The sequence below is a fragment of the Plectropomus leopardus genome, chromosome 11 (assembly GCF_008729295.1).
Source record: "Plectropomus leopardus isolate mb chromosome 11, YSFRI_Pleo_2.0, whole genome shotgun sequence".
In the NCBI taxonomy this organism is placed as follows: Eukaryota; Metazoa; Chordata; class Actinopteri; order Perciformes; family Serranidae; genus Plectropomus; species Plectropomus leopardus.
Genome location: NC_056473.1, coordinates 30,444,715 through 30,460,125, shown reverse-complemented (window position 1 = coordinate 30,460,125; position 15,411 = coordinate 30,444,715). Strand labels below are relative to the sequence as shown.

Below are 15,411 nucleotides of genomic sequence, written 5' to 3'. Positions count from 1 at the left end.
AGCAGGTGTTCAAGTAACATGAACAAAAAGTAACTTTCCTTCTGGTTGGAATCGGTGCTAATAGAAGCAAGCGAGACCCGGGTTTCTCAGCACCATCCCAAATAAATGAGGGGGGAAAAAACCCAACACGACTTAAAAAGGAGACAAAATAAACTGGGCCGTGCATGTGTTACTTCTTTGTCAGCTGTAATGATCAAAATAAATGTTCTGCTCGCCCTCGTTGATTGATGGTGTTGATTGAATTTTGGTTGCAGCTGCCCCCCTTCAGTGACTCAGCACAGTGGTCAGATCAGCTCCTCTGCAATTGTTCACGGTTTCTTGATACAAGCTTCAAGAGCATCTACCACACAGCTGGCTTTCACAGTGGCTTTTGACTGAGTTGTTCATAGAGTGAGTCCGAAAACCTGGAAATGAGTTAGCTTAGGACATTTCTAAGCACTTCCATTTCCCTCATCTTGAAATGAATGGGGTTTTTTTGGATGGGTTTTTGGTTAGAGGCCTGAAATAAGGTTTGTGTTTTACACAAACTTTACTCAACAACATAAAACACAAAATCCCTCAGTAAATATCCTGCTTGTGAATTTTTAAGCCTTTACGCGTCTTAAAAAAAGGCGGTTGCTAATAAGTGGCTAAATGAGACTGCAGATCGTCATGCAGGACACGGCTTTACAGTCTCGTGACCGCAATATTAAGTCGTTAAGTGCAGTTTGTTTAAAGCCTAGAATCAGCTTTTTCCTCTGGAGATCAAATTTCTACTTCAGCAATCACAAAAGTGGTGTTTATTTGTTGAGATTATCTTGTTGGAAAAAAAGTGTAAATATCATAAACTTTTGTTTACCACCGAGTTTACTGTCAACAATAATCCAAAACGCAATGGGAGAATCCCATTCAAGTTAGTTCTTGAGTCCAAGTGAGCATTTGTGCCAAATTTGAAAAAAATCCCTAAAGGTGTTCAAGGTAATATCTCGATATCACGTTCACAAGAATGAGACGATGAATTCACGGTGACCTTGACCTTTGACCACACAAATCTAATCAGTTCATCCTTGAGTCCAAGTGGACATCTGGGCCAAATTTGAAGAAATTCCCTTCCTGAAATATCGTATTCACAAGGATGGGACAGAGGGATGGACAACCCGAAAACATAATGCCTTCTGCTGAAGCTTTCACTAGTGTGGAGGCATAAAAACAGAATTAAATAATAAGCTGGGGCCGTCTTTGACTCATTTTCAGAACAAATGCGTGGGGTAGCCACACAGAGAACCCCAGTAATGAGTCCTAAAACCCGAGTTAGAAGCCTGTAATGAGGTCTGTGGTTAACACACACTGAAGAGACTTTCATGTTTTGTCCTGCGACATAAAATATGTCGGTAAATACTCCACCTGTGAACTTTAAAGCTTTTTTGTGTCTGCTTTACAGCCTTGTAGTGGCATTGACGTGGCCAAAGTGTGGTTCGTTTGTAGCCTAACATTAGCTTTTTACTGCTGGCGATTGCACTGAGGTTTCAAAAAAGTGGTGTTCATTAGTAAAGATTATCTCACTGAACAAAACATTTCTTTACCACAGAATTTACTTTCTGAAATAACACAAAATCCAATAGAAAAAAACCTTCAGATTTTTTGACAAGGGAACCGCGACGATGTTATCTTCGCGGCTGGCCTACAGTCATAGATGGGGCAATCTATAAAGAGCTTCAAAAAGCAAGGCTTCATGAAGCAGTGGCGGTCATGGGAAATGCGGTCTTTATTTCAGGAAACTTTTGTCCACAGGGGGCGCCAAAATCAACACAAAATGAAGGTTCCTTGTAGTTGCTTTAACAGCTCGATGTGTCCTCCTGATTGTTTAATGTTAAGATCTTAAACTGTTTACAGTACATAATCAACACTATTGAGACTTGGCCAAAAGGGGAGAAAAAGTCCTGAATCAGCATTAGTATGCTACAGGGCTATGACATGCTCCAGTCTATATGACAGTGCATCTTAGCAACACTGGCTCTCAAATGTCATTCATAGGACACATCAACCCAGAGGCCTGAATCCTAAGAACTTTGAGAAATAGAAAAATATAAGCGATAACTACAGCATCATTGCAGTTTATATTTCCTCACATTAAACAAGAGGAGGTTTAAATGACTCCATTTAAAGTGCTGCATGTAGCATTTTTTAATATCAGTGTCAAATGAAATGTGATGCCTTTATATAAAATAAATGACACGCTGAACAAGATAAACACCTTGGAAGTGATGCCTCGTTCAACATCGACTGACAGAGTCGTGGCAATCTAGCAGTCAAGCTGCATAAATCACCGTAATCACTCTGTTTGTGTTAAGTGAAAGACTCAATATCCCCCTCATTGAATCCCACTCAGTAAAATCATTTTTTATTTTATCAGAGTGTTTATCACAATCCTATGAAGTGTGCTTTTCAAAGGCACATCACTGGGGGAATTCTCAATGGCAAACAAAGATTTAGTTTGCAACAACACAAGCAAAAATGAAACAAAATATCAGTAGTGGTGATGTCAGTGTGGTGCACCAGCATCATCAGTATCATGCTGTTGTTGACGCAGAAATCAGAACAGAACAAATCTCTCTTTAGTGTCCACTGTGCAGAAATCCCTATCTTTTACCTACCAAAATAGTCCACGTGTTTTTTTTTGTTTTTTTTTAATATGGGAAACCCCTTTAAATTGAGATGACAGACTCTTTTGGCATTGCCATTACCAGTAGATCAGAACCGTGTATGGCTCTATATTATGTATCTTTTTGTTTTTTTATGGTGTGTCATGTTTGACGTCACAAATGCAACATAAAACAAGTGCAGTAATCAGTGGAAAGCAGCATGGAGCCCAGTGAAAATGTTACAGTGGTTACTTCTTTTTTATGTTACTTAGTCAGTCTTCAATCTCTATGCAGACTAATGAAGATAAAACGGAGTACTCCACTTGGTGGTGATAGTATTAAAAAAATACATTGTACTCGGATCATGTTGGTCAGCCACATTTTAGAAAAGATTTTTACTTAGAATTAAAGCGCCTTGGATGCTTTTTAGGCGGCCAACCAACACCATTAACTCCCACATTAAATAAGTATTTCACTGATATAACGAGAGTCCTCACTTAAAGATAGGCCGTCTCTGCCGTAGGAAGGTGTAAATACTTTTGAAATTGGTGCTAAACAACCAAAGAAAACGGAGAAAAAGGACTGTGGCATTCACTTTTTTTCAAGAGGTAGAAAACCTACAACTACCAGAATGCATCCGACCAATAAACGCTCCGGCTGGTTGATGACATTATGCGACCTTGTCCTTTCGACACGATGGCTATCCGACAGATCTCATGTTACAATTAAACAGTTAGATAAAATATGTTTCTGAAAACATTTGAGACAAAAAAATACACAACACAATAACAGAATCTTGGTTTATAGTTGATCAGCGCTGCTGCGGCAGTTCCTGTTCACAAACTCTTGCCGTTATGACAAAATGGGGCATTAAAATACATTTCTGAAAACATTTTAGGAGAGAAATAGGCAGTGCAGTAAAGTAATCTTGATTTATAATCCATCGGCAGTGCCTAGTTCTACCGTCTGATTGGATTTTGATCCAAAGTTGAGAGACGGAGAGAGAGGGGCGGGTATGTCTTTTTATCAGCTGTATACTCTTTGACTATGTGGTGGCAAGGTTGGTGGGCAATACAAAAATGTGGAAGTGCTGCCTGTAATTGGAGCAACAGCCCTCAAGAGCCAGCGAAACACAGCCAGATCGTCATTCAGCTGTGTTTCGCTGGCTCATACACAACACATGATGCAAAGCTGGTTGAAAATCGAGTATCTATTCAAATTGCTCACAAGTTTTACACACCACTGACACGCTCTAAAGCCCCTTAATTCTCATTTATAACAGCTATGAAACTTTCGTTCATTGTTTTCAATTTGCCTTTGGTAACTGCATGTGAACAGGTCATGAGCCAGTCCAGTGAGGGATTAAAGAGCCAAGACTTTCGATCTGTGGTATTGTACAGATGTACGTGCCCTATTGATATCAGATAGCTGTCTGACTTTGTGGAATTGTAAAATGCTTGTCTAAACCCTTCTTTCCAAAAGCCTTGCATACTCAGAGAATATGTACTGCCTTCCCCAGACAGCTGCCGTCTTTGTTTTCTAAACTCTCTCTCTTCTAAAGTAACTGAATACCCACTGATACTGACCCAACTGCCCTGTGGGGTTTACAAATGCATTTCTGAATACTGAAACTCGGCTGGATTCCTATCTAACCGTATTCAGTGCTGTGGATTTTTTCAGACAGCGCTTCTGTTTAACATGGCATGGGATGTGTGTGATTACACTGACCTGCAGATGGAGTGTATCTCGTGCATGTCTTCGTCCTTGTGAGTGCTGTCCGTGAGACTGTCGCCTAGAGCCATCAGACACTGAGCGAAACCCTTATAGATGAAGTCGCACCGTCTGGCTGACAATGCAGCAACAGGGCATGGGCTCAGCACTGGACACACAAAACACACATACACACAAATGAATTAAAAACTGAACTCGCTGTGTAATATTAACTCTGCAGAAAAATCAGAGCAGCAGTTGATGATAAAGTATATCTGTTACTCTTTGTTAATGGCTGCAGCTGTTGCACCAGAGTGAGATGTGCAGATAAAAAGAGCGTGAGTGACACTGCTGTCTCTGCAGCTTTCTGTTTCAGGATGGATTGAGAGGTTGAGTATTATCCATCATACACTCAGAGCTCCAGACAGCTGAGGGTCCATCTTCCTCTCTCACTCATTCAGTGTTTAAAGTCCGCCGCTGATCGATCGCTCACATCAAAGATGAGACACGTCAAGGCTCGTTGACCAGGAAATGGAAACACAACAGAGGAAAATTTATTTATTTATCCTCAGTGATCAGATTCTGTTCAGATCAACAACACACACACACACACACAAACACACACACAATCAAGTTAGAGTGCAGCCCTTAATAAACCTCAACATTACTTACACCTTGAAATTACTTGACAACCCTCACAAAAGGACCATTTCCACCAAGAAACATACACTCACTACACAAACACAGATCATCTTTTAGAAAAGGATCCAACCAAGAGCAACAATAACAAATCTGTCAGGTGTCAAGCTGCTCAGACAGCATCTTGTCAGTTGTCAGCATGGATTGTCAAGACACTCGCTGATGGAGAACAAGCAGGACGAGGTGCTTACTGTCAGTTCTGAGTACGTACAAAGATTAGGGTATGAACTGCAGCACAAACTGTGCTTCCGCAGGAAAAAGGGGAATCACATTTTTAACTGGAAATGCATTTTAACAGCAGGTGTCAGGAAATAATAGAAGTTACATACACCCACGCTTTTGGGTGTTTGTTTTCTTTATAATATTTGTTAGGATTATTTCTGATTTGAAGTCAGCTTTCCTCAAAATGACGGATCATTACAACACCATGACATTAAAACTGCTGACAGGTGACAAAATAACATTAAACATCTCACTACAATGCAAAGCTCTGCTGAGAAACCTTGAGTCCTGGCATATATTTGGACGCCACTTGACATGCACCCACCCTGAAACCCCTTTGCTGACCAAGTACACCTCTTCATGGCAATGGCAGCAGGACAATGCTCCATGCCGAGTCCATTCTCACTCTGAAATCCTCCACTAATGCCGCTTTAGTCAGATTGAAACACTGCCAGTAATGATGTGATATAAGGAGCACAGAGATCCCTAAAGGGCAGCAGGAGGGGCAGTGGATGGGGCAGGAGTTCAGTGTTCGCTTCCTGTCTGAATGTGATGTTTTTTTTCTACACCTTACCATGTGCCCTGGTTGCCTAATTCTTACAAACCGTGCCAGCATGTGCTGTCGTTGATGTCCCAGCGATGGTTGCCATGTGCTGATGTTGTCTAAACATAACCACGTGCAGCATAATCCCACCATGTTTATGTGTTGACAACACGGTAGCGGCATTCAGGAACATAATTAGCAGACACAGAAGGATATCTAAATGTAACATGTTGTCACGCATCATTGTAAATCTGCTCAGGAACGCCCGGAAGAATGTGACAGTGAGCTCAAGGTGTTGACCTGGCCTCCAAATTCCACAAATCCCAATCTGATCGAGCAATCTTCGGATGAGCCGGGAAACCGGAGGTCCTGTGTTTTATGCCGCAACAGGAAAGAGCCAAATCCAATGCATGATGGGGCTTCTGATTTGTCAAAACATGGACACAGGACCTCTGCGGGTGACCTGTGGCGTTTGGCACCAAGGTATTGGCAGCAAATCTGAACAACAAGGAGAGACTAATGCACGCTTTTATAACCTCTCTGGTCTGCCAAAGAATATATTTAATCAGCTGCAACTAATTCAGATTTCTGCAGCACAAGTTCTGACTAAGGCCAGAAGGAGAGCACACATTACACCTATTTTAAAAACTTAATACTGTCTGCCTGTTAGTGTTTGCATTGATTTTAAAATTATTTTATTAGTTTATAAGGTACTACATGGCCTTGCCCCAGACTACATCTCAGAGATGCTTTTAGTTTATGAACCAGGAAGGCCCCTCAGATCCTCCGAATCTTATTTTTCAGCTGTTCCTCAGAGTAGAACTAAAACATTTGGTGTTTCTGCTTTTAGCTTTTATGCTCCAAAATGCTGGAACAGCCTGCCGCAGGATCTGAGAGGAACTGGAAATTTTGATACTTTTAGTCTGGCTGTTATGTAGCGTCTTCACTATCACAGTTTTTTGGTTTATACTTATTCTATTTTCTAAGATCCATTTTTGCTTATTTCCTGTGTTGTTCTTTTTTGTGTTTCTTCAATCAAACTGTAAAGCACTTTGAATTGCATTCGATTTGAAAGGTGCAATGTAGATAAAATTTGATTGATTGATTGAAATCCTTGGAGTCCTGTGGGTTACAAGGTGGGGCATGTCCCACAAATGCTCGATTGGATTGGGATCTGGCTAATTTGGAGGCCGGTCTGATGCCTTGAACTCCTTGTCATGTTTATTTGGACTAGTTCTGAGCAGTTTTTGCAGTTTGATATGGTGCTGCTGGGGGGGGGCGCACTGCCATCAGGGAGTGCTGATGCCATGAGGGGGTGTATTTGGTCTGCAGCAGTGTTTTGGTGGGTGGTACATGTCAAGTGGCATCCACATTAATGCCAGAACTCAAGATTTTTTCAGCAGGACATTGCAGTCTTGTGAGATAATCAATGTTACTCATTTCACCAGCCAGTGGTTTTAAAGTTCTGGTTGATCAGTGCATTTGTCCCACCAGGTAAACCCAAAAGATGAGTACAATCAGGAGCCCATTTAGGAAACCACCTTTTGTTCCTCTATGAAAATGTGGATAAACCCCAACAAAAGCTATTCCCTGGATTCTAAAGTCTGGCACTAAAGTGCACACTTCATGCACACACACACACACACACACACACACACACACACACACACCCCTGAGAACCCAGTCTCACAAGTCATTTACTTTGTGCATAGCTATTTACAGCATCTCACCAAAGCCCAAAGCTGTTTGTTGAGTCAGACTTGAGGAGGAGAAATTTCATCCAGAGAGATGTGCATTTGGTTGAAATAATTATTAGCAATCATTCAATGGTTTTGGTGTTGTACCTCCATTTATAGAGGATTGAAAAGACAGCGAGCTAAGCTTTAATGTACACACGGCAGAGACCTAGATCTCTTCCGGGGTGTGGGCACCGCTGTTTTATTAGGCTGATCCTTTCTCATCTTTTAAGCAGCAGCAAATGAATGTGAATCAGAAGCCTGAGAAGACTTCAAGGAGCGGCTAAGTGTCTTGAAAACAGAAGATGGAATTATTCCATCTCAGGCTTTAAATTTGCAATATAACTTCCTTCATTCAACTCAGTGCTTTTTCAACATGCCTTGACATTTCAAGGTTACAGACCTTTCAATCACTGCCCACAAGTTGGGCCAATGGACGTTTGAGATGGTGCTAACGGCATTCATTACATGCTAAAAAGTAACAACTCTGACCAGGCAAGGCTGCAAGACAGGTGAAGTGGTAGCTTTTTTAGCGACCTAGTTTTCACCACCATCATGAGGATTTTCCACCATCACTGACCAATATCTGCTCACATCCACTGGGCTGACTACCTTTTTGGTTGCTTTTTTGTTTGTTTTGACTCACTGTTAACCTTATACAATAATTACTAATATGAATTTAAAAATATTATTAAAAATAGTGACAGGAAAACCCTGTAATCCAGAAATTAGTAAAACTAACTGTGGTTAAGTTTTGGGCATTTTGGTTATGGGTTAGAGAAAGATTATGATTTTGGTAAACCTGTTGTGTCTCACGCTTCCAGTAACTTTAGACTTAGTCTGAATTAAACCAACAACAAAATCTCTCCCCAGCCTAGTCGGAAGGGTAATGTGCTATTTACTTTCAGTTTTTAGACCTTTAAATACTCAATAGAAACCCACAAAATGTTAAGACTGTTCCAACAATCACAAGCTCGAATGGTCGAAATAAATTCCTTCACCACAGTCTCTCTCTGCCATCACTGGCTGCCAACTGTTTACAGTCCTGTAACTTCTCGTTCCACCACTAGGTGTCTTGATGTCTTTCACTGGAGACTGAGCTCTGGTGGTGTGTGCTGTGCACTAGGTACATGCAATAAATAAGAAAGAGGAGCGCATGAATTTATGACAGTTTTGAAAAAAATACCTTTGGGGTATTTAAATACCCTGGTATACCGTGATACCGAGACGCCGACAAAGTCTAGCTTAAAATTGTAATCCTTATGATTATCATGGAATCCATCCAGCTGTGGTGCTGCTTATACAAATGAAACATCCTGCTGCAGTTTCACATTAAAAGTGTTTTTGTGAAGCTGTTACAAGAAAGAAATGTATTGTTCACCTAGGCTAAAGCCGACAAAGAACATTTATAAAACAAAGCATCTAAAAGACATATCAGTGGTCAGTTTTGACATTTTTTTTGTCAGTGGATCATTCGAAGACACAGCCACCACAGCAAACTGTTAGACAAAGAGTTCACCTGATTTTACTGTGTCCTGCCAAGCATGGCCAAAACAACCAGGAATTTAATCCTTCACCAAGCTGTGAGAGCCTAAACATAACCATGAAAGTTAAACAATTCTATATTTGCTGTGGACACTGACTGATTTGGTATAAACATTTAGCAGCTTGCCGTATACATGACTTAAAAATGTTTCCTCATTATGCCAAAAAAGCAGAAACATAAAAAATGGGTGGCATTCCATTTCTTAAAAAATGGTTTTTTTTCTCTCTTTTGCCAATTAGCATGATAGAACCACAGTTTCTAGGCGACTGCAGGGGAAAATGCCAAAAAATATGGCAACAAACATGGTCAGAATGATGTTGTGCAGCTGCATTTCTTCAATCCACATCAAACATGTTGTCAAAATTGCTCCCAAAGCTTCCATGTTGACTGAAAATTATGTCGGCAGGACAGATACATTGCTTGTTACTGATCATGGCAAAATACCAGCCCTCCCACACAGAAATCAGCTAACGAGCAGGAAGTCAGACTGAATGATGCGGTGAAACTGAATGCCAATTCAGTCCGATTATCAGACAACTTTTCCTCTCCATCACGATTTTAACGTAGGCGTGTCGGCAGTGATTATGTCCCAATCACTGATAGTGCGGGAGACAAGAAAGGTTGCTTCAGATGGATAATATATTGGATAAATACATAAATGATTGACACAGCCCTTTCTGAAATATATCTGTTTTAAGGATGAAACATAGCGCATATTCTTACCTCCACCCTTACTTTGCTACTTTGTTGACAGAGAAGGTGGAGACAAAAGGAGGTGCAGTGAAAGGTTTTGGCAGCTTCTTTCTCCTGCCATCTGTTACTTATTCCTGTCTTTCTTCTATCTGAATTCATCTCTTTACTCATTCATCTCGACACTCCTGTCTCATGACCGTCAACGCACACCAATGACTACCTGCCTATCACAGGGTTTGAAAAGCTATCACTGCATATACATGAGAGAGGGACGATACAGAAAAACTCTCAACGACAAAAAGAGACGATAAAACCTGTGACCTTACATTTAAAAACAAAGCCAGTATTAACACAAAAACAGTTTGATTTAACCCTCTTAACTCTGCAAAAGAAATGGTCCACCAGGGCCCACATTGGTGTTTTTGCTTATTTCTTGGAGTATCTTCAAATGTTTTAAATCCCTCAGATCTGTAAAACCTCAGTTAAAAGGTTGGTTGTTAACCATAATAGTAGATAAAAGTATTGAAATTGTGTAATAAGAAAAGAATAAAATCTATTTTTTCATAAGATTTCACGAAAAAACTATTGATCCAAAACATGTTTAAATGTCAAAATATAAACAAAATGCTTTTTACACTCCCAAAGTTATTTGAACTGTATACATTATTTAGTTTTTGAGATATGCTCATTTTTAATGAGCAGAGTACAAAGGCACTAGATTCATCCCTCATTCATCTGGCACCACTGCATTTTTTTGCACCACATCATGATGTGATGACACAGAAGACAAAAGCTGTAGCTTTGTGCTGCAAAAAAACAGGTTGTTTTAGCTATAATGGTTTTTATTTCAGACGGATGTGTATCAGATTATGCAAACGACAATCTCCGGCAGCCATTAGGGGGAAATTACAGAGGAAATTCCAGCATTTTTAATGGGAAATTCTACATTTGCACTGAACACAAAGTGAAGAAAAATATTATTGTAGATCTATTTAAACAGAATCATGCAAACAATGATCTCCCAAAACATCTCTCGCTTAACAGTCCACAAATTGTTGTTCCACACAACAATTGAGGAGCATTTAAAAAATGCGTAAATATCATTTAATCAAGTTTAGTTGAGGTTTTAGAATAAATTATAATGACTGGATTATTACATTTCAGGGCTAAAGTGATACTATACTATACTATACTTGGTGCATTGATCCCTATTACTGTAATTTCAGGTATATGCTGCTTTTTCTTTTAATCATTTTGATTTATTAAGTCTATTTAAACTTTTTTACATGTGTAATTTTACTTTTAATACTTCATTGTATTTCCTTGAAATCACATTTACTTTGTTTAAGTTAATTAAACGGTAGGCCTACATTAATTTTACTTGGAAGAAATTCTTCTTACAGCCTTTTTTGGTGTAAATAATTTTTTTAGGGGGTGTTAACTGTGCTAATAGGTGATTTATGATCAGGTGGGATTCATCATTGAGCACACCTGGGTAAGAGCAGATTTGGTTGGCTAAGAAAATTCGGTGCATCTGGAATTGAATTCTCTCTATTTTCTCTTACCAGAAAATTAATAGAGAAAATGTATGATAAATTTCAGAAAATTGTTCTGCATGAGGCCCAGCATTTCATCATTTTATGTAATTTGGTGAATTTTTTGAGAATGATTAAAAAAAAGTGTTTTTCAATGGGTAAATGAAAAGTTTGACTCCTCCGTCAATGTAAAAATCAGCCGTTTTAAATGTAGCTAAACTGTGACACAGTCCCAGAAGAGCCGCACGACTGGAAACACAGAAAGCTGAGACAATGTTACTGAAGAGTTAGCTCATCCCAGCGGAGCCTCATCCTGACTTGTTGACAGCCGGCTCTCCGGTAGAAGTAGATCATTTTGGAGCTGGTAGTGACCGATTTTTCACTGAGCTAAGATGGCCCTCTTCAAGAGTGTGACAGGCACAGATGCATCATGTCATGATTAGTGTACAAGGCGGCGAGGATAACGCTGCTGAAGAGTGTGACTTTTCCAGAAGTGGCTTGTCGTGACAAGTAAAAGTCAGAGTGGAGCCTGGCAGGTGAACAGGAGATGCTAATTGGGTCAGACACTGCATCACCACAACTCTTCCCCCTCTCCCCAGAGGCCTGCTGGTTAATATTTAATAAACCAGACCTTCTGCCTACCCCCGACTCTCTTTGTGTTGTTGTTGTTTTCTCTAGGAAAACTATTGATTTCAGGCAGGGTTGTTCATGGGGCCTGAAGATTATTGGCTTCACTCATCTCCATGAAGTTTTAATGAAGACCTGAGGAGGAAAAATGGCTGGCGAAGGCGAAAAGAAGACAGGTGTGAGAAGAAAAGATGTGGAGGTGGAGTTGATGGGGTAGGAGAGAACAAAGTGCCCAAAAATGCTAGATGTAGTAATGAGCAAAGCAGGAGTTGCTGAGGGAGATTTGGGAGATTGAATGGGCAAAACATTTTTTTTTCTAACAGATGAGATTTCACAAGGTGGGTTGTCATAGCAGATTTGCACAAAACTTAAGGGATATTTCGAAATGTCGATAAAACACAGTTACGAGATGACTGTCTTTTCATTGAAAGATGTTATGCAACTTCTCCTCTCGTGATAACAAGAAGCATGATGATGGGTGTTCAAAGCATTTGTAGGTTTATTTCTATTGCAGTCACTGCACTTGTCGTCATTATTTCCAATCAAAGATAACGTAGGCGTGTTATGCGAGTGATAATGTGAAGGCAAGCCTTATATGTGGGAGCGGCCACATATGAGGGATTTCTTGGAGGTGATAGTCCACAAATTCATAGAGGAATTGTGGATTCAAAACTTCCCCATGATTTGCTCAACTTTTGAAGAGTTAAGCGATGCAAAACCACCTATGTAGCTCCTCCTGCACAGCCATAACATCATTTGACTTATAAAAGCCAAAAAATTGCACTTTTACTGCAGTTTTGCCAAATATGGCTTTTTTGAATCGCCTGAAATACCACCTCACACAAGCGTAAAAACTGATAAATGATGAATGGGAGTTTTTTTTTTTAAATTGACATGTTTCCATTACGCATATTTCATATTCACAATTTCAATTTGCGTAATTTGAGGGTTAATGGAAACCCACCTACTGTCCTACGCAAAGGAACAACAATTATCCCACATTAAAAAATCCCCCCTAACACATCCATCTACCCTTCACTGTCTGCGGCGTCTCTGGCTACAAGTCAGGTCAGTGAGAACAGCTTTCAGTTTTCTTCTCTGTACAGGCACAGACTGATCAGGATTATTGAACCTTAAAGATGATGTTAAGTTACAAACACTATTAGATATATATATATATATATATATATATATATATATATATATATATGTGGGGAGAAAAAAGCAGACCTAAAAATGTACAAAAGTTGTTTGTTTTTATACAGTTGGTTTTCGGAAATATCAGGGAAATCATGCCGCAGATTCTTGGGTTGCAGATCCCACTGACATACGTGACACTTTACTTGGGCCACCTGCCAGAAGCAATAACAAGCAATGATACATAGATACCTATTGAAAATATTTACAGTGGCAGCAACACAAAAAAGAAAAAAAGAGATAACTCATCAGTGGCTACAAACCGACACGGCTACAGTAGATAACTGGCTTGAAATTATTGAAGACTGACTTTTCTGCTGAGAAAGGAGAAAGGACATGCAGGACGGACAAAATGGAAAACATATATTTTGGAATAAGGAATGTGTTTGCTGGTTCGCTCTTTTTACTGTCTGTTTTTTAATTAAGGTAAATGATATGTTATTTATTAAGTGCTGTAATAGGCCTCATGCTTATAACCCATAACATGGTATGTCTGTTATCCAGATATGACGACTGTCATAATGCCTGGCTATGTTCCTCATGTTTGTTTTTTTGTTGTTGTTTTTGTTTATTTCAGAGGACGAGGAACATAGAAGGAAATTTCACTTTAAGCACCTGTTTGCACAGGCTACACTGCTCAGGCTACTCTGGAATTTTCTGCATAAAGATTAAATATGTTGCAATAATATTTTCGGTATAGGAGAATGTATAAAGAAAGAAAAATTAGACAATATGAAACTGTCGGGTACTTGACTTAGTAGTATGGCTCCTGATTCTTCTCTATGTATGCATTTTTATGTTGGTTTGTATAGGTTTTGAGAAAGGGGCAGGTTAAATACGATTTTTTCTTCTCCCTGCTCCCTTTTTGTTCGTGCGTTGTGTACAAGAGTTGTCCTGAATTTAATTCTGATTGTTGCACATTAACATGAGCAGAACAAATAAAAGAATAAATGAATGAAATCTGGCACCTTACTCTGACGACACAACTCTGAGATGCTGCGCTCAGTCCCTGCTCCTAGTTCTTTCCTCAGCCTTCAGTCTTTATGCTAACCTATGCTAACGACATCCTGCCTCCAGCTCCGCGCTCAGCACACAGACACGAGATCGATATCAATATTCTCATCTCACTCTTGTATAAACTAGAGTCACCGCCTCGAGGTTCTATGCCTCTGCAAACCAGTCCAGTTGCAGTAAACATTCAACTTTGTCCGGACTCATATGTGTGTACGCTGTGTGCTTTAAGTATGGATGTTGCTGCAAAGAAGCTACTAATTAAAAAATGCGGATGCTTCAAACACATCTTCCAGGTCTTTACAATCAGCACAGTTTTAAGATGGACACTCCAAGATTAGTGTCATTAATTCAGTATCTGATCATACGTCTCCCCTCCTGTTCCTGAGATATGACATTGAATAATGGCCAAAAAAAATATCATGTCACAGTGGTTTTGACCTTTTGGATATAAAATGAAATAACTTTAACCAATCAGCACATACATCCTTGAGTTATGGCCAAAAACGGGGAATTTTGAGGTCACTGCGACCTTGACCTTTGACCATTGGTGTTATGTAATGAAGTCAGAATACTTTGTACTAAGTATTGTTTGGGATTATATGTATTTTAATTGAATTTTTATATTTCTGTCAACTTTTAATTTTACTCCACTACACTTGTCTATTCTCTGTAATTCACTGTTGTTGAACTTTGACGTATTTTTAAAAACCTTTTTCACTTTATGTTATTTGGCGACATTTATGATATGTGATTTTATGCTGTTTTATTGCTTTTGCTTTTTTTAAGGTGACCTTGAGTGTCCTGAAAGGCGCCCATAGATAAAATGTATTATAATTTATTATTATTATTTCCTAAATAAATGTATACTTTTACTCCACCACAGTTACCCCACACATTTTAGTTTACTTGCCACAAAAGAGGGAAGGAAGGAGGGATAAATCAAAAAATAGAAGAGAAAAAGTGGATTTTGTTCTTGAAATCTTTTAAGTTGCAAAATAAAGACCTTTGTCTAAGTGTAATGCAGGCTCCATTTTTTAAGATATTTTTTTGGATGTTTTTGCCTTTAATTGATAGGACAGCACAAGTGTGAAAGGGGGAGAGAGATTGGGTGATACGCAGCAAAGGGCCGAGGCTGGAATCGAAGCGAGGACACAGCCTCTGTACATGGGGCGCCCGCTCTATCCACCATGCCACCAGGTGCTTATGTTATGAAGAAATAAACTTCATAATCTTAAAAATTACAACCTCTTGGTTTTTTAATAACATA

The 15,411-nt window shown here is 39.5% G+C and overlaps 1 protein-coding gene across 1 annotated transcript in view; it reads right to left on the bottom strand.

Moving 5' to 3' along the window:
- Positions 1–15,411, bottom strand: part of nrn1la (neuritin 1-like a) — a 77,876-nt gene that overhangs the window by 17,483 nt on the left and 44,982 nt on the right. Inside the window, exon 3 of the mRNA XM_042495690.1 lies at positions 4,350–4,500. Coding sequence (XP_042351624.1) covers positions 4,350–4,500 — 151 coding nt within the window. The remainder of the gene's footprint in view (positions 1–4,349; positions 4,501–15,411) is intronic.